General features: G+C 32.9%; 3 protein-coding genes and 1 long non-coding RNA gene across 4 annotated transcripts; 1 reads left to right on the top strand and 3 right to left on the bottom strand.

The window, feature by feature from the left end:
* Positions 1-11684: 11684 nt before the first annotated feature.
* On the bottom strand, positions 11685-14342 carry LOC123902389. Its single transcript, XM_045952140.1, has 5 exons — positions 14289-14342; positions 13016-13338; positions 12787-12919; positions 12286-12690; positions 11685-12162 (listed from the first exon to the last, which is right to left on the bottom strand). Exons 2-5 carry the CDS (start codon positions 13336-13338, stop codon positions 11689-11691), a joined length of 1335 nt encoding a protein of 444 aa, XP_045808096.1. The 5' UTR covers positions 14289-14342; the 3' UTR covers positions 11685-11688.
* LOC123902475 lies at positions 14339-15268 on the bottom strand. The gene is made up of 3 exons (XR_006807633.1): positions 15241-15268; positions 15073-15145; positions 14339-14377 (listed from the first exon to the last, which is right to left on the bottom strand). It is a non-coding gene; the product is annotated as an uncharacterized LOC123902475 (long non-coding RNA).
* Positions 15269-20139: 4871 nt separating this feature from the next.
* LOC123884094 (ethylene-response factor C3-like) lies at positions 20140-21931 on the top strand. Its single transcript, XM_045933106.1, has one exon. It carries the CDS (start codon positions 20503-20505, stop codon positions 21151-21153), a length of 651 nt encoding a protein of 216 aa, XP_045789062.1. The 5' UTR covers positions 20140-20502; the 3' UTR covers positions 21154-21931.
* A 4078-nt stretch (positions 21932-26009) lies between these two features.
* On the bottom strand, positions 26010-26384 carry LOC123890305 (secreted RxLR effector protein 161-like). The gene has a single exon (XM_045939887.1). The coding sequence runs from the start codon at positions 26382-26384 to the stop codon at positions 26010-26012; it is 375 nt and encodes a 124-aa protein (XP_045795843.1).
* Between the last annotated feature and the right edge of the window lie 232 nt (positions 26385-26616).

Consider the following 26616-nt stretch of genomic DNA (forward strand, 5'->3'; position numbering starts at 1 on the left):
ATAACTGGAAGTAGAATTGCAGAAATTGCAAAAGTGAAAGATAAGCTCAAAAGTGAATTTGAAATGTCTGATCTTGGTGAACTTTCATTCTTTCTAGGAATGGAATTTATGAGAAGAGAAGATGGTATAGTAATGCACCAGCAGAAGTACATTGGTGAATTGCTTGAAAAATTTGAAATGGAAAGCTGCAATCCATTGACGAATCCATCAGAGACAAATACAAAAATTGATGAGTGCTCAGATGAAGAGAAGGTTGATCCAACTGTGTTCAGACAAATAGTTGGCTCATTGAGGTATGTGTGCAACAGTAGGCCTGATATATGCTATGCTGTGAGTGTTATCAGCAGATTTATGCATGATCCAAGGAAGTCACACATGATAGCTGCTAAGAGAATCCTCAGATATCTCAAAGGTACTTTGGAAATTGGCTTGCTATTCCCTATTGGTACAAACAGTGCAGGGAGTACTTTGATAGGGTATTCTGATAGTGATTGGTGTGGAGACATAACTGATAGGAGGAGCACATCAGGGTATGTTTTCAAGTTCAATAATGCTGCAATCTCTTGGTGTACAAAGAAACAAGCTGTGACTGCTCTCTCATCTTGTGAAGCTGAGTATATAGCAGGCACCTTTGCAGCATGTCAAGCAATTTGGTTGAATTCAGTGATGATAGAAATCAAGTGTGAACCAGTGAAGCCTCTAATTCTAAGGATTGATAACAAGTCTGCTATAAGCCTTGCTAAAAATCCAATTTCACATGGCAGGAGCAAGCACATTGCTACCAGATTTCATTTCATTAGGGAACAAGTGACAAATGGAATGATTGAAGTGCAGTATTGTCCAACTGAAGTACAGCTTGCAGATGGTTTTACAAAGGCTGTGAAGCTTGACAGGTTTGAGTTTTTAAGGAGGAGCTTAGGACTGGTTGTTTGCAATTCAAGCATGAATTAAGGAGGAGTGTTAAGAAAATAGTTAATTCATCTTGAAGTTTGTTTTGTTTGATCCTAGGTAGTTAGTTGGTTAGTCTAACTACCAAAAGTTGTTAGGAATTAGTTAGGCCAAAGGTAGTTACTTGTAGCTTAAGTAACAAGTATAAATACACCTTAGTGTATCAATTGTAAATCAACTTTTTGGCCCATTAAGGATGAATAAAATTTCTATTTTTCTCTAAGCTTTCATAATCAGTTTTTCACCAAAATCATCAAGAAACGTTTCATCTTGTTAAACACAGTTTTTGCAAAACTGTGTGTGTGTGCTCAAGCTCAAGCCTTCCTCGCCTATGAGCTTGCCTGCAGTGTGCGTGCCTGTGCCTGCAATCCATCCTCTGAAGAACATCAGAGTCAGAGGCAACACAACCTCTGAACCTTGCATCCTCTGAACCAAGCAAACTCTTGCTTCTGCTGCGCCAACACCTACAACGAATGATATGAAAGCGCGTCGATCGTTCGCTACACTCTATGTTTCAATCTCTCGACCGGAAACACTCAAGTGCTCAATGCAATTCAGTTCAGACATTAAATCAATATTCTCATACGTGACTTAACTCAAAATCATTACAACACTAATGAAGGATCATAAAGCATTAAGAGAAGAATAGCATTAAGTAAACACTGTTAACAGAGTAAATCCTTACAATTAAGCAGATTACATGAGATTCAACTACATCCTAAGCTATCCTAGATCCTACCTCCACAAGGAATTTAGCTCCTCATGTTGCTTCGATCGCGTCCTAGCTTCGACTTCATGGCTTTAGATTCCATGCTATTGAGGAGCTTGAAGCTATCCTATGAAGGTCTGGATCCAACTCTTAAAGCTTCCAAAACCAGAAAGTAGATGAATGTAGCAGATTTTCCAACCCCTTTCACAGAAAATGCAGAATCCTTATATAATAATCGCAACCACGCCGCGCGCCAGATCTATCACGCCGCGCGTGGTTGCAAATCCTTCAACTACGCCGCGCGTGTAACGGTATCACGCGGCGCGTGATCAAATTTGAGGTCTCTGATCTTCAACTCTGCAATCTTCACGCCGCGCGTGATAGCTCCACGCCCCCGGCGCAGTTGTCCTTCCTTCCTTCACGCCGCGCGTGGTCAGTGCTACGCCGCGCGTGATCAAGTCAGAGAGCAATCCAATTCTGATCAAAGCTTCACGCCGCGCGTGGTCAGGCATCACGCCGCGCGTGATCATGGTGAAAAACTTGGCTCCCTGTGAACTCCATCACGCAGCGCGTGATGGGCTACGCCCACAGCGTAGTGAAAATCAGCAATTTTCTGCAATTTTTCCTGTTTTCTTGCAAAACAAGTAATCATGCTTATGAATAGATTTCTCTTACATTTATTGCTTAAAACCTACTAAAATGCATTTAATGTTGCTAAAATAGGCATGGATTAGAGAGTGTGACGATCCGTCATCACAACCCCAAACTTAAACCTTTCCTTGTCCTCAAGGAAACAACTTTTACCTCAAGCTTTTGTGTCAAGACCTTGGCATTTTCCTTAGATTACTCGAATCATACATGCGTGAGACTTACCTGATGATCAATGGTCCACTCGCAAGCAACACTCAATTGCATAATAGTTCCCGCAAGACATTTTCAAGTAACTCACACTTTTCAACCAATGCTCTATGATTTTATCACAATCCTCACATGCACTCTTCAATCATGGTAAATCACTCAAATCAACACATCAAGCAAGTCAGCAATAATTTTGCAAGTAGTCTAGAAATTCATTCGGTTCACTTTGCGCACACACATTAGAGGTCTTTAAGGGTTATAACGTGGCTTGGTTAGGGTGGATGGTGACTTTTTAGGATAAGTGGTAGAAAAACTTGGAGTTAGATCTTCCTAAAGTCAAAGAAAAATTTATAAACCAAAATCCTTTTCTTTTGAACTATAGTGGACTAGAGAACTTTTTCAATTCATCAAACAAAGTTTTGCAATTCTTTTGAATTCAAGGCTATCACTTCTTTTTGTACTTCTTTTCTATTTTTTTCACATTCATCTCTTTTTTCATTTTTTCATTTCTTTTCAACATATCTTTCTCTAAAGCCTTGGATCTTTGAAAAATTTTCAATTTTTTCAACCAAAAACTTTTTGTAAGTTCTCTAGTACCCTCACCCCAAACTTCATTGTTTGCTAATTCCAAAGAGCAACCCCAAACTTAGTGGTGAGCATTGCGAATCAACCATTAATTAGGTGCCTAACCTCCAAGAAAGTCATTCCTTTTTTTTTTCAAAAATTTCTTAAGGTTTTGCAAAAATAACATATTTTCTTTCAGCTCAAATTGGTTAAGCAAATGATATATATGTAAGGGTGGATAGAAAGGCTCAAAGGTACCAAAACAACATGCCTCGTGTGTGCGACAAAATTACCAATCAAATAAAGAGACGACAAGCAAAATTGAGAGACAATACAAGAGTGGATATCACATAGAAAGAATGAGAAGTGTTTGGCTCAATACCTCACGGTTAGGTCGAATCAAAAAGTCGGTCAAAAAGTGTGCATTCCCTTCCTTTGCCTCTTGATCACATGAGTGCAACAAGCAATTGCACTGAAAGTATCACAAATCACACACGGATAGAATCAAGCAATTGATACTCAAGTAAATAAAAAGAACATGCCAAGATATCGAAACAAATTCCAAAGGTAAAAGAAATTCCACAATCAAACATAAAAAGATTCAAATTCAGAGTTTAAAATACATTCATCCAGCCAATTCAAAGGAACATCAAACAATTATTCATAAAGTAGCATAAGAGTGAAAGGGAAGAAAGGACCGTAAACTCATGGGTTGCCTCCCATGAAGCGCTTCTTTCTCGTCATTAGCTTGACGCTTCATCATCACAAGTTAGGGAGGATACTTCAACTTTGATTTAACTCGGCTCCTCTTGTTCTCTTCATTCAAAGGAGCAATATTAATATCAATAGGTAATGATTTCACACTTCCCGAATCACTCTTGAGATCTTCCCCTTTGGTCTTCAAATTGGTTCTTTCCTTCTTACTAGACCGTGATGGAGATTTCTTAGAGCCTTTCTTCACCGAAGCTTTCAATGTTGAAGTGGAAGACTTTTGAGGATTGACAACCGGATTGGGCTCTTCTTCTTTGGCCACCTTGTGCAAACAATAGATAGGAACCACACCATCCAAGTCCCATCCTAGGTCGTCATTCACTTTCTCCGCTTCTTTTAACAAGTCATTCTCTTCTAGTGGAGTGAGCAAATCACTTATGATCATGGGTTTCCTAGAGTCGCCACCCAAAAACACATATTTCCATTTAGGAGGAAGTTCTTTCAATTCCGGTGGCTTTTTTATCGCCTTTGGCTCTTTCTCCTCTTCTAGGGGGTTATCCAAGTTTTGAAGAAAAATTTCAATCTCATGATCCCACTCTTCTTCTTTCCCATCTTTTACCACTTCCTCTAGCACTTCCACTTTGAAACATTCGGATACCACTCCACAAAATTCAAGGTCTTGGTTCTTGACCTTCTTCAACCTAGGATAAGGCATTCTAGCATATGGTGAAGGAACTTGAAACTTGGGGCCCTTCACAAGAGGTTTCTTGCCTTTCTTGGCACTAGACTCATTCTCCACTCTCTTTTCAACTTCACCCTCATAAGCTTTTTCTTCCTTATTTTTTTCTTCTTTCTTATTTTCTTTTCTATCTTCAATTACACCATCCCTCATCTTTTCAACTACACCATTTTTACTCTCATCCTTCTTAGGACTCTCCACTACTTCCGGTGGTGAAACTTCTATATTCCTCAAATTAATGGAATTACAACTTTCATTACGAGGATCCGTGGTGTTTCCACAAAAACCACTTTGAGTTTGTAGAGAAGAGACTTGCCTTGCTAGTTGACCCATTTGGTTTTCGAGATGTTTGATGGAGGCTTCATGACGTTCGCTTGACACTTCTTGGTTTGCCTTCATCACCTCAAAATTGTTTTGAGTCATCTTCATGGCCAAGATAAGAGTATCTTCAAAAGATTCAAGGTGATCTTCAAAATGTTGATTTTGAGGAAATGCTTGATTCGGATTAGCTCCATAAGAACAATTCATGTGATTCTTCACTCCAAGATTGTAGGTGTTGAAATGAGGATTATTTTGAAAGGTTGCTTGCACCATACATCTGGCTTCTAGTTGTTTGGTAATGATTTGTAGAAACACATTATTGAACTTGCAACTAGTTAAAAGTGCCTCTTGATTGTATGATTCAAACATGTCTTCCTTCCACTTTACGATTTGCTCGTGCTGCTTTCTCAATTTCAGGATCGAAATCCAGCTCAATTGGACCTGTTCTCCGCATGCACAAGGAAACACACAAGTAGAACGCTCTCGACAGAAAAATGTAAAAACAGAAAAATCAAAGAAAACACAGAAAATATAAACACTATTGCCATGACGAATCGATCACAATCCCCGGCAACGGCGCCAAAAACTTGATGGATAATTTTCGCAAGTGAACGAAATACCACGTAGTAATAAAATATCGATCCACAGGGATTGTGTGATTAAACTAGTCTAATAGTGTTCATAAACATTATGCAAGAAATACACATAAATTGGGGGTATGTTGAGTGATGAATTGTTATAAAACGTGCTTTGTGATAAGTGGAAAAGCGAGGTAGAATCATCGGAATCACCTAGTCTATAGCTAAATCACATGCAATCTACCGTATCATACGAATTTACTCAAGTGTTCACAACTGGATCAACAAATTAGTGAATCGCAATCTCTTTTCAAAATCCACTCTATTCGTTGTCGATACTCCCCCGATCTCTCGGGCGGAAGCTACCTACAACGAATGATATGAAAGCGCGTCGATCGTTCGCTACACTCTATGTTTCAATCTCTCGACCGGAAACACTCAAGTGCTCAATGCAATTCAGTTCAGACATTAAATCAATATTCTCATACGTGACTTAACTCAAAATCATTACAACACTAATGAAGGATCATAAAGCATTAAGAGAAGAATCGCATTAAGTAAACACTGTTAACAGAGTAAATCCTTACAATTAAGCAGATTACATGAGATTCAACTACATCCTAAGCTATCCTAGATCCTACCTCCACAAGGAATTTAGCTCCTCATGTTGCTTCGATCGCGTCCTAGCTTCAACTTCATGGCTTTAGATTCCATGCTATTGAGGAGCTTGAAGCTATCCTATGAAGGTCTGGATCCAACTCTTAAAGCTTCCAAAACCAGAAAGTAGATGAATGTAGCAGATTTTCCAACCCCTTTCACAGAAAATGCAGAATCTTTATATAATAATCGCAACCACGCCGCGCGCCAGATCTATCACGCCGCGCGTGGTTGCAAATCCTTCAACTACGCCGCGCGTGTAACGGTATCACGCGGCGCGTGATCAAATCTGAGGTCTCTAATCTTCAACTCTGCAATCTTCACGCCGCGCGTGATAGCTCCACGCCCCCGGCGCAGTTGTCCTTCCTTCCTTCACGCCGCGCGTGGTCAGTGCTACGCCGCGCGTGATCAAGTCAGAGAGCAATCCAATTCTGATCAAAGCTTCACGCAGCGCGTGGTCAGGCATCACGCCGCGCGTGATCATGGTGAAAAACTTGGCTCCCTGTGAACTCCATCACGCAGCGCGTGATGGGCTACGCCCCCAGCGTAGTGAAAATCAGCAATTTCCTGCAATTTTTCCTGTTTTCTTGCAAAACAAGTAATCATGCTTATGAATAGATTTCTCTTACATTTATTGCTTAAAACCTACTAAAATGCATTTAATGTTGCTAAAATAGGCATGGATTAGAGAGTGTGACGATCCGTCATCATATATATATATATATAACAATGGAACCAGAAAAGATCGAACATAGGACCTCCTGCATACTACTCAAACACCTCACCATTAGACCAAATCTAGTAACTTGCAATTGGAATAATATTGTTGTTGCGATAACATGTGCAATGACTTTGCACTTTAATTACCATATCATATTCAATCATGTTTGGCCGCATTGTAACTAAATCAAATATTGCATCATACGATTTTTGCCATGTTGGTACAAATTTTTTAAATAAAAATAAAATATTTAGATAAAATATTATATAAACATTTGTAAATCTCTTGTAATATATATCATAAATAAAAAGTTTATTTATGATAAATATGGATAATTATATAATTTATGAACTTTTTTAATTATTCCACATTGAAATACTCGTAATGTACATTGCAATAACCGCACTACAACTACAATTTAAAAAAAAAATATGATCAGAAGAAAAGCCAGAGTGAAAGTTCAGACTAAGTATAGACAGAGATGAGCCTGGTCAAATAGAGCTATACTTGATATAAATATTACATGTTGGGGCGTTATTAATTTCTAATTGTTTAATTAAGTACTAGGATTCATTCATTCCAGTACTAGCATTCATTCATTCCACTAAAATAAGGAAATAAGGAACACCGGTTAAGAATTCAAAATTATAAAAAATCTTTTTGAAAATCGTGTAGTGAATATAATAAAAGTTTAAATTTTGGCGTCGAACTCTTATACCCAAGACTCTCCTCTCCTGGGCACTAATTAACAACACTACAAAAAAAAATATTCCGTCCGTCCCAAATTATAAGAGAAAAAAGTCCATTTTTTTGTCCCAAATTATAAGGGAAAAAGTCATTTTCAAGAATGTTTTTTTTCTTATTCTCATAAAATTAAATGCAAATTACATTTAATTATTTCTCTCTACCATTTTCTCAATAAACAACAACCAATAAAAATTGTTTTTACATGCAACTTAATCCATGGAAAACCCACAAAAACATATTTCAAATTTTCATGTTTTACTTTTTCTTAATAAGTGTGATTTTTTTATTTTCTCTTATAATTCGGGACGGAGGGAGTATCCAATTAGCTACCAAAATATTGTTACAATATACTATTGTTCTAGCTAGGGAGTGTATCCGGTGAAAACTAATAATTATTATGAGAAACGATAACTATTAATAATAACCATCAGATTAAATTGATGCATTAGATTTAAATTCTCACACTCACATAAAACCTCATGTGATCCAATTTATGCATATTGAAAAATCTTTCTAGCTATGTATATATAATTTTTCCTAATTTATTCGTATAATCTTTATTAATTTATTAGTCTATTCAAAATCGCATATGGGGACTCCAATTTATTAGCACCACTCTAGAGACTCCAATTCACTTACAATCGCATATGGGGATCCAAGCACACATCCCTTACAAACTCACATAGCCTGAAAGTATTGCTAAGAGATTCATATCGCCTTGTGCGCCTTTACTTCACCTTCCATGGCACCGTTGCCAACAAAATTATATATGTTTTATTCTTTTGTATTTAAGTTGAGATATTAGTGCCAGTTTTGCTTTTGTTGCTACCTGCAACTTTTGAGATTATTGATTATTAGAAAATTAAATTTAGCCTCATTTTTACCGGAAGCATGAAAACCATTAATCTAAGTAGGGCAATGCAGAGCAAGAGATGAAGAACAGGTTTGTGTTAGCATGATATAAAAGCATTAATAAATTAATAAATTAGGAAAGATTATAGGAATAAATTAGGAAATATTGTATATAGAAAGATTTTTCAATCTGCATAAATAGGATTACATGAGGGTTTAAGTGAGTGTGAGAATTTTAATCTGAAGCGTCAATTAAATCTGATGATTATTATTAATAGTTCTCATTTCTCATAATAATTATCAGTTCTCACTGGATACAATATATATATATATATGAGGAGGGATCAAATTACACCGGTGTAATATTTGAGTAATGTTACACCGCTCAATAACGCTTTAACGAATTCAAATTTTACAAAATTCACCGTTGGATTGAAAGCTTATATCGTATAGATCATCCATGTTAATTTTACAAAAATCTAAAATCGTTTGATATGTTATTGAGACCGATGAAGATTAATGATTTATGCGTGTTTATTGAATACCGTTAATCTTGATCTATCTCAAAAACATATCAAACGATTTTAAATTTTTATACAATTCAACATATATGATCTATACGATATAAGTTTTCAATCCAACGGTGAATTTTGTAAAATTTGTATTCGTTAAAGCGTTATTGAGCGGTGAAACATTACTCAAATGTTACGCCGGTATAATTTGATCTCTCCCATATATATATATACATGTCTCTCAGTGATTTGATACTTCAATATTCAAGAAAATACACCTGCGTAAATTTGAAGAAAATTTATGAGATTTGAAAATAAATAAATTACATTTTCACATTTGAAAATAAGATCTAAATCGTGGAATAAAAGTGTTTTTAAAATTAGTATGAATGTTACAAAATTAGAAATTCGTTTTTTGTGATAAAAGGGTTTTTTATTTTTAACTACACCAGCCTACCAGGCCAGAGTATCCTTTTGAAAAGGACCTTTTCTTGTATAGTGTACTGTATACGGGTTCAATATGTGTGTACGGACGTGCAGTTCAACCCCATATTGAAATGTTTTTCTTTTGGTTCCGGAAGGGTTATTTTGTATAAATAAAATAATTATTATGTTGTGTCAAAAAATATATTATTATCTTATAAAAAAAAATATTATTATGTTTTTTTTCGATACAAAAAAATATTATTATGTTATGACATACATGAGACACGCACAGGTGTAGGGACATGTGATATGTTTGGATCTAAATTATTTTGGTTAGTTTAATTAGGTCAAGGTTCTATTCTAGATTGTCATGCTATAGAGTACTATTGCCAAACAACATTGAATATATATACTCCCTCCGTCCAAAAATAATTGTCGCTTTAAAAATAAAATTTTATCTCAAAATAATAGTTATTTTCACTTTTCAATGTAATATTTTTTATTTGTACCCCTAATAATTACTATATGCATTATTCCCCTAGTAATTTAGTAATAATATTATTTATTTTAACATCATTACATTTCTTAATGGTGTTTCTTAGGTTCTGTTTGGTAAAAATAAGCTATAAGCTAGCTGATAGCTGATAAGCTAGCTTATAGCTGAAAAACTAGCTTATAGCTGATAGCTGATGACTGGTAGCTTATAGCTGAAAAGCTAGTAGAATAAAATTAAAGTGTTTGGCAAATTTAGCTGTTATAAGTACAAAATGACATAAAAATACATGGTTAGTGGGTAGTTTTTTTTTTGTAAGTGTTAGTGGGTAGTTATTATAATTTTTAAAAAATAAATAAATAAAATTAATGAGGGTAAATATGGAATAAAATGAAAAAGCTATAAGCTATAAGCTCATACGCTACTTGAAATAGCATCTCAAAAAATGCTATAAGCTAGTTAGAGAAGCTCGTTACCAAACACTTCACATTTTTTTCAAACAAGCTTATAAGCTAATTCAATAAGCTATAAACTAGCTTATTGGACTTACCAAACAGTGACTTAATATGTATGAAAAAACCTTAAAGGTCTGTTTGGTTCAACATGGGGGGAGGGGAGGGGAGATATTTTAATAAAGGGGAAGGGAGGTGAGGGGAGGGGAGGTGAAATTTGTAGTTACACACACTACAAGAAAACATGCATTTACTGAGGGCCAAAGGCCCTCAGTAATGCACAAATTTCGTCTAAAATGCATGCATTACTGACGGCCTTGGGCCCTCAGTAATTAGCTCGCCAGTAATGGTTACTGACGGCCCAGGACCGTCAATAACGTTACTGACGGCCTGGAGCCGTCAATAATACACACTGGTCAATTCAAAAGGACACGCAATTGTGACGGCCTGGAGCCGTCAGTATTACATTTTCTGTTACACATTGTGACGGCCTAGAGCCGTCAGTAATGCTTGACGATTTAAAAAAAAAATTAATAATTTAATTATTTAAAAATCAGTTTGATTTTTAAATAATTAAATTATTAATTTTTTTAAAAAAAAATTAATATTAATTTTTTAAAATAAAAAATATACTGCATAATAACGATTTTTAAAAAAATTAATAATTTAATTATTTAAAAATCAGTATTTGATTTTTAAATAATTAAATTATTAATTTTTTTAAAAAAAATTAATATTAATTTTTTAAAATAAAAAATATACTGCATAATAAATAATTAAAAAATATTAAAATTAAAATTTAATAAAAAGCATAATAAAAATACTTAACATAAGTATAATTAAATATAATGATAATATTGTCATTACAAAAAGAAAACAATTAAACAAATAATAATCAACAACAGATTATTAAAATTACACATCAACGTTGGTCAGGCGGCTGATATAGTGGTCGCTTCCCCTTGCCAGTGTCTGTTGGCTGACGCGACCTTCCTCGGCCTCGGCCTCGGCCTCTACCTTCCTCGTGTATTACGACTCCGGGGAGTGACGTTCGCGAAGGAGGTCGTGCCACAGGCCTATGAACGAAGTTAATTGGGGCTTGATTTGGGAAGAAGTTGCCTTGGGGTTGATTTGGGTTTTCATATGGGATTATGAAGTCTTGTTGTGGATTTAATGATCTCTGGTATTCGGTGAAAGCAGTTTGTTGATTATTTCTACCGCTTCCGCCACTACTGCTTCCACTTGTTTGCCCAGTAGGATCAAAAAATTGTAAATGAACTGGTTCATTAAGCATCTGACTCATATCCTCTATGCTCATACTCAGTACTGGATCACCCTCTCGGTACTCCGGCAGCTGATTCAAATTAACCATGCTACTCAAATCCGGTCGATATTCTTGTTCACCGGCATTTTGATTTTGTCGTGCCGAAGCCTGAGATGATGATCCAACCCCCCCCCCCCGCCGGCGCCGGCGCCCTCTGCTGTGCAAAGAATTCCTGCAATATATGTTGGACCCGTACGTCCACCCGGTCATCAAATGATGCTTCGAACTCATCGCGGAATTCTTCTCTATACGTGGCCCTCATTCGCGCTTCATACTCATCATCGGTTTCCTCTCTTTGAGTTGGACGAGAGCGTCCTGTACTCGATGAAGATGAAGATGTGTAAGTGACATCTCTCAAACCAGTTGGGTCACTTGCATATAGAGAAGATGTACACCCAGCAGCGAATTTGCGACCTCGAGTCGCACCACCAGCATTCTTAACAAAAGCCAACGACATCTTGTTTCGACGAACATCCTCATTATCTCGCCTATGAGGTGGTAGTCGTAGTTGGCTTGCATTATATTCTTCAACCCAAATTTGCGTCAACCTCTACAATAAATTAAAAAAAAATTATAATTAATTAATTATAATGTTTAGATATAATTATATAATGTTTAAAAAATAATGTTATACGAAATAAATAATAAATAATATATATAATTAAATACTTACCGACACTTCTTGCGCCCTTGCCCCCGTCCACTCACCGGAATCTGCATACCGGTGCATCATGTCATTCATCTCCATAAAGGTGGGTGGACGACCAAATTGTTGGATGAACTCAAGACGAAGCGTTCCGGCAGATTTAGACCCTCCAGAGTGTACGCACGCACGATTGGCTTCATCAGTATTTCTGTTGGCTTTGTTCTTTATACACTTTGCAATATACTCTTCCTCTTCCCATCTGCGGCAGAGCATAGGGTATGAATTGCCAGCGAGCCAAAGTGGTGGTTTTGAAGGATCCTTTTTAATCTTTTTCCGCGCTTCAAAAAGTAAGGTCGACAGACGCTTGGTGGCTTTTTTGTTGAATATACGCTCAATAGCCGCTGTGTGGTGATTCAGCCAAGTTACTTGCGACTACGAAAAATAAAGAAAAATTGTTAATAAATTAGTAAATATATGTTTAGTAACAAAATTGATTGGATAAAAAAGTAATTATAAATAAAAACGTACCCTGAAGCCATTCCAAAATTGTTGATATCCACGCTCATCTGCCCTGACCTCCGTCCAGTTGAGATATGGAGCCTGGAATTTGGATTTCAATGCATTATTGATTGCCTTATTCGCCGGATTTTGGGGTTGCAAACTGCACAATATATATATATATATATTAGTTAAGAATAATTATCATATATATCCAATTAATTTATTAAACACAAATTCTTAATAATAATTAACTTACTCTGTGGCGGTATATGGCATGATGATGGGTCTACCATGCCGGTCAATCAACAATTCATTTTGAGGAGCTAAAAGTGCAATATCGGCTATTTCCTCGTCCTCGTGGTCATCATCGTCGTCGTAGGAGTCGTACTCCTCTTCCACACCGTCTACGGTTCGAGACTTGGGCATACCCTCCAACCATCGATTCCGAACAACGCGGCGGGGTAAAGCACGTCTACGTGGAGCGCGTCCGCGTCCGCGTCCGACACCCGGTGCTGGTGGAATATCATCAATGTCATCATCGACATTGTCATCATCAAAATTTTCTTCATCTGGATTCATCTATAATAAAAAAATATATGATAAATATATTTATATAATTAAGAAATACATGACAAATATATATATAATTAAGAAATACATGACAAATATATATATAATTAAGAAATACATGACAAATATATATATAATTAATTAAGAAATACATGACAAATATATATATAATTAATTAAGAAATACATGACATATATTGTTTTATAATTCATCATCATTAAACGATAAACAAATGCAACCAAAAACAAATATTCAAGTACAACGATTAATATTATTACAACGCGGATAACTATATTATAAAATTAATTGTCATCCCAATCTGATACATCTTCATCTTCGCCATGACTTGACCAAACCCAATAATTAGGTTGGAATCCCTTTTTATATAAATGAGACCTAATTTCATCTTCGCTATGTATTCTTGTACATCGACAAAGTACACACGGACATCTAATTCCCCCTTCACGTATCACAATGTCATTATATTTTACTGTATTGATAAACATTTCGACCCCTATTTTAAATTCCTCTTTAACCCGGCCCCTCTTTCCATGATTATGTCTATCGTACATCCAATTACGATTGCTAAAATCCATATCTGTGTAGTTTAATTAATATATAATTAGATCGATATATGTATTAAATTTATTACTTTATTTTTCAAAAGTATTTTGGACATATATATATATATATATATATATGTCTACTCAACAATAACATATAAACTTTTAACATTTTATTTTTAAAGTTTATGGTTTATTAAATCTAAAAAATACTAAGTTTTCTAGTTGACAAAACTACCGACTTTTTAACATATATATTATAATTTTTTAAAATATAATTGTTTTTCTTTTTTTAAATACATAGTAATAATAAAATGCTAGTAACTATTTCTAAGTGTACGGTAAAAATAAAACTATCACTAAATATTATAAATTAAAATTACATATATTACTTACTTGGGTGCCGGGTAGAGTCTTACTTGGCGCGCGCTCCTAACCACAAACTCCGCTCCTAACCCACGACCTCCGATGACCACGAGAATTTGCTAATAAAAATTGTAAATAAATTATTAGAACATATACATTTAAATAACAAAGTAAAAATTTTAACTTTAAAAGTAAAACACAAACACTTACAACTTTTTAGATGGAGATATGAAAATTACATCACTTTTTTAAAAATACACAAACTGTTAAAAAATTTCTTTTATAAATTTTTTTTAAAAAAATTTCGTTTTTAAATAAAAATATTATAAATATACTGTTTTTTTGAAAAAAAAAATACTTATTTAAAAAAAATAATTCTGTTTTCGAAATAAACAAAAATATTAGAACACATACATTTAAATAACAAAGTAAAAATTTTAACTTTAAAAGTAAAACACAAACACTTACCACTTTTTAGATGGAGATATGAAAATTACATCACTTTTTTAAAAATACAAAAACTGTTAAAAAATTTCTTTTATAAATTTTTTAAAAAAAAATTTCGTTTTTTTAAAAATTAATATAAATATACTGTTTTTTTGAAAAAAAAAAATACTTATTTAAAAATAATAATTCTGTTTTCGAAATAAACAAAATTAAATATATTTTTTTAATTTTTTTACAAAAACAATAACTTTTATACATAGTGATAAGAAAATATTAGTAAAAAATTACAAAGTATTAATTAATAACTATTACTAAGTATACGGTAAAAAAAAACTATCACTATATAAATTAAAATTACGTTACTTACTTGTGTGCCGAGTAGATTCTTACTTGGCGCGCTCCTTACCCACAAACTCCGCTCCTCACGAGAATAAAACTTGCTATTAAAAATGGTAAACAACAAATATTAGAACATATACATTTAAATAACAAAACAAAAATTTTAAATTCGTAATAGTAAAACACAAACACTTACCACTTTTTGTATGAAGATTAAATTAGAGAAAATTAGAGAAGTTAGAAAAAGTATGAAATTAGAGAAAATTTAAGAGAGAAGTTAGAGAAAATTTAGAGAGAGAATGGAAATGAAAAAATGAAATGAAAGAGTGGTAATATATAGAGTGTTCTTTGGACCGTTGAGGGTTTGAAATTCAAATATATGCGTTACAGACGGCCAATAGCCGTCATAATGTACCAACGGTTACCTCCTTACAGACGGCCTGGGACCGTCATAAAGCACATGCATTACTGACGGCCCAGGACCGTCATAATGCACCAACGTCTAGCAACATACTGACGGCCTGGGACCGTCTGCAATACCCATTGCTTTACTGACGGCCCAGGACCGTCAGTAATTCTTAATATTTCAATTTTAAATTTATTCCGTTCTCCAAGACTACATACTGACGGCCTGGGACCTTCAATATTGCACAAATGCATTACTGAGGGCTTTTAGCCCTCAATAAGTTTGGTCAGTAATATAATGTTTTCTTGTAGTGACATATGTTTGGTTCAAAAGAAGGAAGAGGAGGGGAGGTGAGGGATTTTAATTATATATATGTTTGGTTGAAGAGGGGAGGGGAGGGATTTTAAAACTAATTTACTTTTTTATCCTTATATATTTATGTTTTAAAAATATGTATCTTTTATGAAAAAATAGACGTCGGTGTAAAATTAATTTACACCGACAGAACAAACATATACATTAATCTCTGTTTTTAATATCATTTTAATCTATCATCTCGTGAAATTCTCGAATTTTACTTTGTAACAATTTGTCCTGTAATTTTAATTTATCCATATAATTCAGATATATATTGGCAATTAACTTCAACATCATAGAATAAGCATGCTGCTTGTAAAAAAAAGAAGAATAAACATGTTGTATTAGTGCCCAGGAAGAAATTAGTTTAAATAAACAAAACAAAACATAGCCTAATGTTAGGAAGAAACGAGACGAGAGGAAAAAATTAGTAGGAAAGAAGAAAAATGTTTAGGAACACGTACGGGTAAAAAATAACAAAAAGAGATAATTTAATCAATAAGGACAGTTTTGGAATTTTAATATAAAATTGAGGATAATTTTGTAAATGTAATAAAAATATAAACACCTCTCCTCCCCTCCCCTCCAAATCCCTCCAATTTGGGGGGAGCAAAAATTGACTCTCGGAGGGATTTTGCTCACCTCCTCACCCCTCCCCTCCCCTCCTAAAAATTGAACCAAACACAAATACTTAAAATTATTACCTCCCCTCCCCTCACCTCCCCTCCATTTACCTTGAACCAAACAGACCCTAAAAACAATTTTTTTGAGACAAAGGGAGTACATGGATATTACTATTGCCATACACTATTTGCGGCGGTGATATGCCACATTTCTTCTTTGTAGTTTTGTTTGTATGTTTCTTTTTCTATCTTACAGTAGAGATTATTAGGTTCTGATAAATTGTACTTCTGGTACCTTTTTATTTTTCTGAACTTTCTCTTGTATTTTTTTTTGTTTTTATATTTATATATAATGTATTTGTCATTAAAAAAAAGTAAAATAGCAACGGTGGATGCACATAAATTGCGTTGTTATTCTGCCGCAATCTCACAATAATTTTGGAGTTTAATTTGTATGCACGGTCCGTATAATTTTTTTTTACACATGCATCCAATGTGTTGTCACATCATTTAATGAATGTGACACATAATGCGTTTTTAAACATCGTACATGATGCGTCGGTATATTATTGAACGAATGTGTAAAATAATTTTACACTGACTGACAGTGTATATAAATTAAATTCATAATTTTGTAGTGACAATGTATTTCATTGCAAAATTCAAATATTAGTTAATGAAATATTTATTAAAATGGCATAAATTTAATCACAAGAAAAAAAATGGCATAAATTTTATATGAAAAAATAAAAACAAGTTGCACATAATTTCTTGTATTGTCCCTGATACTATCTTATTATATTTATTGTATCATCATTCCTTGAATTTTAGTCTAATCCCCAAGGTTCCTTTAATTGTATCATCATTCTTATTTTATTTATTTAATATATTTTTCATTAGGTAGATGGCTTATTTGGGATGCCAACATAGCTGAGATTCCATAGATGTCATCTTTGTACTCTTTTGGCTTTTTATAAAAAAAAAAATATAATCTAATTAAAAAAAAGTTAAGATGCAAAAATATTAGGAAAACAGTACACCGATTCGTAATCAAACAATAGCACCCAACAACAAACTATATTTTCTACATAGGGATGCAGCTTATATGATTCATATGCACTCTCTCGAGCAAAATCTTGATCCAGTTAAACTATTGTGAACAGAAAAAAATGTTGAAACAAAGTGATTTCATTGAAATTCTTTTGTTGAAATTAATCTTTAATAAAACTAGTATATTTTTGCACGTATCATACACATAAGATATAGTATTATAAAACTGATTCACACGTACATCTATTAAAGAGAAGTATAGAACAAACAATGAGACGACTTGCGTTGTATTCAAATAAAAAATTTAGAAAAAGTATAAGAGTAATTTCAAAACATAAGTACATTCTACCATAATCCAACTATTTTTAAGGTAAGACAAAAACAAATAGGCAAATAAAACTAATATGAAACAAGAACCCCTCAACAAATTAGAACCCCTCAAAGATACCACAACGAGAAGAAAAATACCCTTCATGATGAAAGAGGATAACCACATGTAGGACAAAGCAACAAGAGGGCCTCTAATCCCCTTGATCCATCGAGATCCAACACGACACCCCAACAAACTCTACCAATTCCAAGGTAAAGTAAAGTGGACACCCTACTCGTAAAAGGAACAAGGGTAGCCAGAATTTTTACCTAGAAACCACTTCAAAAATAAAAGTTTTACCCTATATATATATATATATATATCGACCAGATACACGATAGAAAAGTTTCCTTCTGTCATTTCGAAATTTCCAAAATAGTCCACACAATAGTATGTAAAATTATCAATCACCTCAATCTATTTTTTTCTACTCATGCCAATGGGTTATATTGGGTATGTTTGGTAAAAATAAGCTATATGCTAGCTGATAGCTGAAAAGCTAGCTAATTAAAATTAAAGTGTTTGGTAAAATTAACTTTTAAAATGGTTAATAAATATAAAATGACATAATTGATAGTGGGTAGTTTCTTTTTTAGAGTGGGTAGTTATTAAATTAAAGGGTAAAAATGAAATAAAGTGTAAAAAGCTATAAGCTCAAACGCTATCTGAAATAGCATCTAAAAAAAAGTTATAAGCTAGTAAAAAAAACTTGTTACCAAACAACTCTAATTTTTTTTAAACAAGCTTATAAACTTATAGAATAAGCTATAAGCTAGCTTATTTGTGTTACCAAACATACTCATTATCTCTATTCTTAAACATAAGAAACATTTTAGGAAAAAGTATTCTTACAGTTTTCCACTATACCCGTTATTTGTGTGAACACTGTTTTATACTAAATTAGACACTTGTTAGTTGTTATAGCAATGCATAGATTAAATTTTATTTTGGTTTGTAAATGAGCATGAGAAAACTAAAAATGTTTTCTATAATAATGAAAAAAGTAAGGTAAATATTTCTAAATTGATATAGTATATATACACTACTTGCATGTATGTGTCTTGAGAAATGAATTTGTGGAGATAAAAACCATCACAACATTTCACCGAGAAAATGATGAATATCTATGCACCGTTTATATAGCCATATAGGTATAGAGTGCATAGGAATAATTTAAAAATAAAACTGATCAATTTAATAAAATATAAAGGATTTTTAATGCATTAACTATGAAGCATGCATGATGTAAATGGATGGTTTTTTTTTGCAACCGATGGAATATATGGTGAGTAAGTAGTAAAGTGTGGCTCTTTAGTATAAGTTCCTCATGTTTTAATGTGGACAATATGAAAAGTCATCTATATAAATATAGGTATATGCAAAGTAGATAGAGTCTAGAGATGATAATGATGTAAAGAGAAGTGATGTGGCATTGTAAGTGGCTGACGTGGCTAAATGAAAAAAATTGATTGGCTTAAGTGGATTAGGGTTTACATAAATAGTAGAAGAACTATCTAGGAATTATATATATATATATATATATATATATATATATATATATATATATATATATATATATATATATATATATATATATATATATATATATATATATATATCGTATATACTTCAAAAAAAATGTTGATTATATCTTTAACTTTTATACTCCTTCCGTACCACAATATATGTCACTTTGGAGAAAAAATTTGTACCACAATATATGTCGCTAGATATTACCAATGAAGCATTTAATGCTATTTTTTCTATTATACCCTTAACTATTTATTTCTCCATCTTCTTTCAATTCTTCAATTTATTTTTTCCATACCATAAATGAAGGATAATTTTGTAAATCAACTCACAATCTCTCTTTTCCATACAACATTAATTATCTTTTTTTAATATGTGTAAAAGTGTTAAAGCGACATATATTGTGGTACGAAGGGAGTATCAAATATGACTCTTTCGTTAACTTTATCTATTTTATTATTTTTATTATTATTATTATTATTATTATTATTATTTAACTCAAATTCTATCAATCTTTTAGAAAAATATTTTTTAAATTAATTAAAAATATAATAATAATAATAATAATTACCAAACAACTTTAAAGTAAATTTAAAATTTAAGATAAGCCGGACCAAATATAGTCATAAAAGTTATAACATAAGCTTCCTCGTACCAATAATGAATTAGTCAAAGTGGCAAGAGTAGTGGTCTCCTTAAACATGTGGTTAGGGATTCAACTTCTGGCTTATGTGTAAAGAGAAAATTCGGTTGGGGGGACAACCTATCACATATGCCCCACAGATTCTCCGACAAAGATTAGTCATCACTAACAACGTTGAAAACTTCGTACCAATATATAGTAACTAAAAAAAGACATAAGCGTCCTCATTAGATCTAGATTCTCATAATTATATTATTTATTTGACAGTAATGTTAACTAGTTATTTTTATAAGTGTACCAGATTCTCTTAATTAATAAATTTTTACTTATATTGTTAGCTAGCATTAGAATAATCCAAATCCATAATTCAACAAGTAACCAGCAGTGGGGTTTGACCATTTGAAGCCAATATAAATAACATCTATAGCCAAAAGGGAAGACAGTACAAGAAACCACATAAATTATTGCCTAATAAGAACATGAATCAGTCTTTTCTCCACAACCCAGATATGGAAATGTTGCAAGACCCTTCAGAAATTTTATTCGAATCATTTAATGTTCACGATTCTCTTTCCTTCGACATGGTCGATTCCTCATCAAGTTCACAGACACCAGTGTCTCCGAACTCGATGAAGCCATATGAAGCTAAAGAAGTATTGCAGAATAATAATAATAAGATGGATCAAAAGTCTTATATAGGTGTAAGAAAAAGACCTTGGGGAAAATTTGCAGCAGAGATCAGAGATACAACAAGAGGAGGAAGAAGGGTTTGGCTTGGAACATTTGATAGTGCTGAAGATGCTGCTTTAGCTTATGATCAAGCTGCATTTTCAATGAGAGGTAATAATGCTGTTATCAATTTTCCTGTTCAAAGGGTTAAAGAATCTTTGCAAGAGATTCAATATAAATGTATAAAAGGGTCTTCACCTGCACTTGCACTCAAAGAGAGACACTATGAACAGAGAAAGTTGTCATCAAAAGCAAGAAAGAATAATAAAGCAGAGAAACAAGAATCAGCAGAGGGATCATCATCAAGTGTGTTGGTGTTAGAAGATTTAGGAGCTGAATATCTTGAGCAACTTCTAAGTATGTCTGATACTGATAATCAAAGTACAAACACCAGCTTCTAATCAAATTGTTAATTTTAATAATTTTCTCTCTTAAAATTTTTGGTTCTTGTTTTTGCAGTTTTTACAACATAAATTATTGAGCTAGGGCAATTTTGCATAGAAAAATGTGGTTGCTTTCAAGTTCTAACTGAACTGTTTGATTCACTAGATATATTTTGTTCTCTCTGATTTCAATTTATTGGTACCTTAGTAATTGAGAATCATCATCATAGCTTGGTACCTTAAGTAACATACAAATATTTTTGGCAGGAACTTTTCATGTTGGATAGTATAAAAATTACTTTAATACCTAACATGCTGTATTATTAAAATACACATCATAAATACAATTAATGAATCAAATAAAGACATCAGATGTGAGTTGACCGGGACGTGAGTTTATAAGTAAGAGACAATTCTCACCATACAAACTGATCGATTTTGTAGCATTGAGTTAGACCAAATACTTAATTCTAAGATGGTATCAGAGTCTCTCCAAGATCTGGTGGGCCACCCGCTGTCGGGCCACCTATCATTTATATCCACACACTAAGTCTGATAGTGTTGTACGTGAGAGAGTGTGTTAAGAAGTCTCACACAGATGTGAGTTGGTCTGAACATGAATTTATAAGTAAGAGACAATCCTCACTTTACAAGATGATTTTGTAAGGTTAAGTTAGACTCAATACTCAATTCTAAGAGAAAATTTAAAAGATACATTTCCAGAGGTGAAGAGATGTGATCTAGAAATGAAAGACATTTTAATTTCCTATAGATAGAGGATGAAGATTCCGGTACACATATTATTTAATTATGTACCGAGGTGGATAATTCTTATAAATCCCAAATTGTGAACCTAGCAATTTACATATCCGATATACCAATACATATCAAAATAATACGTGTATAAAAAAATTCACCTAAATAGAGAAACTTGTCAAGAGGTGAAATATCATCAATCACAGAGAGAGTTGATATATCAAGGCAGGATATTATCAAATTAATAAGTCTTTATCAAATTAACAAGGCAGGATATTTACAAGGGAAATCCATAATTAACAAATTAATAGGAAGTCTTTATAGGCTGTGAAGTGAGAACATATATATTTGCAAATTAATAAGTCTTTAATTAACAAATCTAATCAACCGATTGTCAAAAAAAAAAAAAAAATTAACAAAACTAATTAACCTAAAAAATGAATCAAAGTAATAGGGATGTTTCTTGATCAGCAAAGTATACGATATTGTGTTCCCATTGACCATAGACAATATAATATTTTTTTAGACACAATATAAATTTTCTTCCATGGTAAACAAAATTACTTATACCATTCTTCTTATTATAAAACCATGAGGCACAAACAATGAATCTGTTAGTTGAATTAAAAAAAACTAAAAACTAGTTTCCAACACTTATTCAAATATGAATTGCAAAATTAAACTAAAAATAGACTTCAGGAATATTAAAACATAAGATTGAGTAAGAAAAAAAAAAGAATAAAACGTAAGATAAAAGGAAGAAATTATAGCAAAAATGTGAAGCATGGGAACCATATGCTCAAATTAGAATGGAATTTATGGAAATAATGCCTTTAAAAGAAATGTAAGAGATCAAATATATGAGATAAAATCCATGAATAATACACACAACACAAGTATAATATTTTTTTTATTTCAACAATATATCTAAGAGATAATAAATGAAATTTTCAACAAATTAAAATTAGTTGAAATGAAATCACATAAATACCTCTTTTATATAATGCATTGGTCCTCCTCCACCATGAAATTAAATTATTTCCCTATATATCCAGATAAATATGAAAGGGGTTAATTAAAATGTGTATAATCCCCATAGTATAGGAACCCAAGAGGCAGAGTAAGTGAAAGTGTAAGATAGATAGGTTAAATAGTGGCGTTCCAGGGCCGGCTAGCTTGTCTCCAATCCCCCAAAATGGGACATTCATTTGACCTAATATAAAGTTTAAGTAGTTTTGTATCTAAAAAATAGTTTACAGTATATAATTAATTTTTTTTTTTTTTTTTGATAACAGTATATAATTAATATTTATAAGCAAACACATACATTAGAAAATTAATTCAAAGGTTTATAATATAAATTTAATATATTTATACTCGAATATTTAATTTGCACACATACATCGAAAATATGACTTTTTAACATTTCTTCTAAATATAAATAAAGATTATTAATATTAATTAGTGTTCACTAGAAATACTTTTTCTTAAAAATAAACTATTTACCAAATATTTTGTTTATGTGAACTAAGAAGCAGATATCAAAAAGAGACTTAATTAGACATTCCGTTGACATCTCTAATAAACCTCTAATAATATTTTACTAAATATTGTATTATTGATTCATACACATTGAATGATTTATTAGGCTACCTTTTGTTTTGTACAAGGCAGCTACTTTTGCCACCCTACTGGTTATTCGCGCGTCCTATTGTTCACTACTTAAGTAGTGGATGTGTAAAAATCATAAATTTTGGGGAAAAAGTCGTCCGCTACTTAAGTAGCGGACAATGTTTGAGTAACCAGTAGGGCGGCAAAAATAACTCTCTTTATACAAATGATTTATTGGGCTCTATGATTGGCCCAATTGCTAGTTCACTGGATGAGCTAAAAACAGATAAGAAAATAAGGTTTTTTTACTTTTCTAATTTACCCATCAAAAGTATATGTGGGAGGTGGGAAAAGAAGGTCCACTTTACTACTAAGTCTTATGTTAATGTCAAAACTCTTTCTTTTACTTATTGGGCCTCTATATATATTTGGGTTACTTAATAACTTGGGCCTATATATAATAATAGCTACAAATTTATCATTTGTGTATGGTAAGGTCAATGATAAATAAATAAATAAAAAGTGTCTAAGACAACCTCCTTAATTATATTATGATAATTAGGCGTGTTCATGATTTAGTTTAGAGTAAAAATAGAACTGAACCGAACCAAATTATTTACATGTTCAGAAGAACTGAATTGGACCGTATAATTTTAGGCAAGCCAGCATTTGCAGCCTCTACCAACCAGTGAAACTTGAACCATGTTCCACCACTCTGATGCCCTCGCTTGAGTTACAAGTTGCGGAATTTTACTAATTTTGAGGTTTGAACCTATGTCACATAAATTATGAATTCTTCATCCTAATCAATTGAGTTAAGTAAACTTCTTAACAAAATTAATTAAGTTCTGAAACAAATAAATTAAACTAAACTATAAGTAATTAATTACTAGTACTTACATATGTGTAGCCATAATACTGTGCTTCAAGTCGTGTGATTCCTTGTGTGCTTGACATAAAGCCTGCCAAATGCAAATTATGAATGAATACTAAAGACATAGGCGATGAAGATGTTGTAATGTGAGATTAAATACACACACATACCATTTTTAATCTTGTTGTCCATGATGTCTTGTTCTCGTGTCAAAGTCAAAAAAGTAAGTGGGAACATATTAAGAAGAAGAAAAAAAAATAAAGTTATCAATTATCATATTATATATATGACTCAATTGGTTAATTAGTTGGTATAGCCAAAATGAGAACATGCTTGTAATATGCAATTTATATATGACACTTGAATCATATTTTGAAAACAAGTGGAATTAGAGCATAGATGTATACACATTCATGAACATTGAAAATGATGATATATAAGAGGCTGCGCTCCACCAATATATGTTAAAAATGTGTATTTTCCTCACGTGGTTCATGTATTTAAGCTTGTGAAAGTCTAATTAAGAGTTCAATTTTATTTTCTAATTTCATACATCTTACTTTTTTTTTAAGTAAATTTCATACATCATACTACCAAATACACTAACAAATATTGAAAGAAAAGCCACATTGTACTGTGAGTTCGGACAGAATTGGTCATACTTGATATAAATATTACATGTTGGGGCGTTATTAATTTCCATTATAGTTTAGTACTATGATTCATTCCTTCTTTCAGGGCACTTCTATCATGAACAAGTTCCTTAAGTAGTGTATGGTGCACCACTTCTCAATAACTCGATGATGAATATAAATTTTAGAAAATTCACCATCGGATTAAAAGTTTATATCACATAGATCATATATAAAAACTTTTAAAAAAATTGAAAATCATTTGATATGTAAATGAGACTCATCAAAATTAACGGTATTTAATAAAAACTCATAAACCGTTAATTTTGATAGATCTCAATACCACATCAAATGATTTTCAATTTTTAAAAAAATTTGTATGGATGATCTATGTGTTGGTTCTAAATGGTAGTCTCTAGTTTATTCATCACTTAGCAAGTCCTTATATAGGAGTACAAGTCACATAGGTGCTTACAAGTAAACACACACACACACAAGTACTTAACTTGCTAGCCAAGCTACTGCAGGCCTAAGCCAGCTCTTGCCTTGCGCGCACCAGGCCACGCTCATTGGCACGCCATGAGCCTAGTGAGCCTAACCACAATACTAACAACGCTAACATACACTCCCCTAAACTGAACATGTGTGATCAGTTTATACAAGAAGAACATACAACAATCATCCTAAGCTATGAACATCACATACACCTAGTTTATCTCTGAGATTACAAAAAGTTTCAAGCTTCAATGGCTTGGTCATGATATCAGCAATTTGTTCCATTGTGCTGTAGTGGCTGAGCTCTACCACACCTTCTCTAGTCAGATTCCTTAAGAAATGATACATGACATCAATATGCTTACACCTTCCATGCATCACAGGGTTCTTTGAAAGCTTAATTGATGAGCTGTTATCACACTTTATTGTAGTACATTCCTGCAATTGACCAAGTTCTTCAAGAATTCTTCTTAACCAGATACCTTGGCAAGCACATGAAGCAGCTGCTACAAATTCTGCTTCTTTGATGACCATGAAATTGCACTTGAACCAAGCATATAAACGTTTCCAGATGTGGACTTTCTATCATCTAGATCACCTGCATAGTCACTATCAGACCATCCAACCAATGTCAATTTCTCATTTCTTCTGTACCAAATACCAAGCTCCATTGTTCCTTTGAGGTACCTCATTATTCTTTTGATTGCAGTCAAGTGAATCTCAATAGGCCTCTCCATGTATCTAGCAACTAAACATACAGAAAATGTCAAGTCAGGCCTAGTTGCAAGTAAGTACATCAAGCATCCTGTCATTTGTCTGTAGTTAGTAGCATCAACCAGTTTTCCATTTTCATCTCTGATTAGTTTGTTCCCAGGCACCATAGGGCTTCACACTTTGTTACATTGATCCATTTTGAATCTCAAAAGAAGTTCTTTTGCATACTTCTGTTGGCAGATGAAGATTCCTTCATTAAACTATTTTACTTCTACTCCAAGAAAGTACCTCATCTTGCCTAAGTCTGTCATTGAAAATTTTCTTTTCATGGAAGTCTTGAATTCTTCAAACATAACTTCATTGCTACCAGTAAAAATCAAGTCATCCGCATACAAGCTC

This window comes from Trifolium pratense, linkage group LG1 (assembly GCF_020283565.1).
Source record: "Trifolium pratense cultivar HEN17-A07 linkage group LG1, ARS_RC_1.1, whole genome shotgun sequence".
In the NCBI taxonomy this organism is placed as follows: domain Eukaryota; kingdom Viridiplantae; phylum Streptophyta; class Magnoliopsida; order Fabales; family Fabaceae; genus Trifolium; species Trifolium pratense.

What these genes read in the sequence shown, in the direction of transcription:
- LOC123902389 (XM_045952140.1), bottom strand. Translation starts at nt 13,338, where the DNA reads ATGAATCCAGATGAAGAAAATTTTGATGATGACAATGTCGATGATGAC. An exon ending in AATTTTGGAATGGCTTCAGG is followed by an intron (nt 12,691 to 12,786) that starts GTACGTTTTTAT and finishes TATTTTTCGTAG; the next exon opens with TCGCAAGTAACTTGGCTGAA. An exon ending in CAAGGGCGCAAGAAGTGTCG is followed by an intron (nt 12,163 to 12,285) that starts GTAAGTATTTAA and finishes AATTTATTGTAG; the next exon opens with AGGTTGACGCAAATTTGGGT.
- LOC123890305 (XM_045939887.1), bottom strand. Translation starts at nt 26,384, where the DNA reads ATGGTGCCTGGGAACAAACTAATCAGAGATGAAAATGGAAAACTGGTT.
- LOC123884094 (XM_045933106.1), top strand. Translation starts at nt 20,503, where the DNA reads ATGAATCAGTCTTTTCTCCACAACCCAGATATGGAAATGTTGCAAGAC.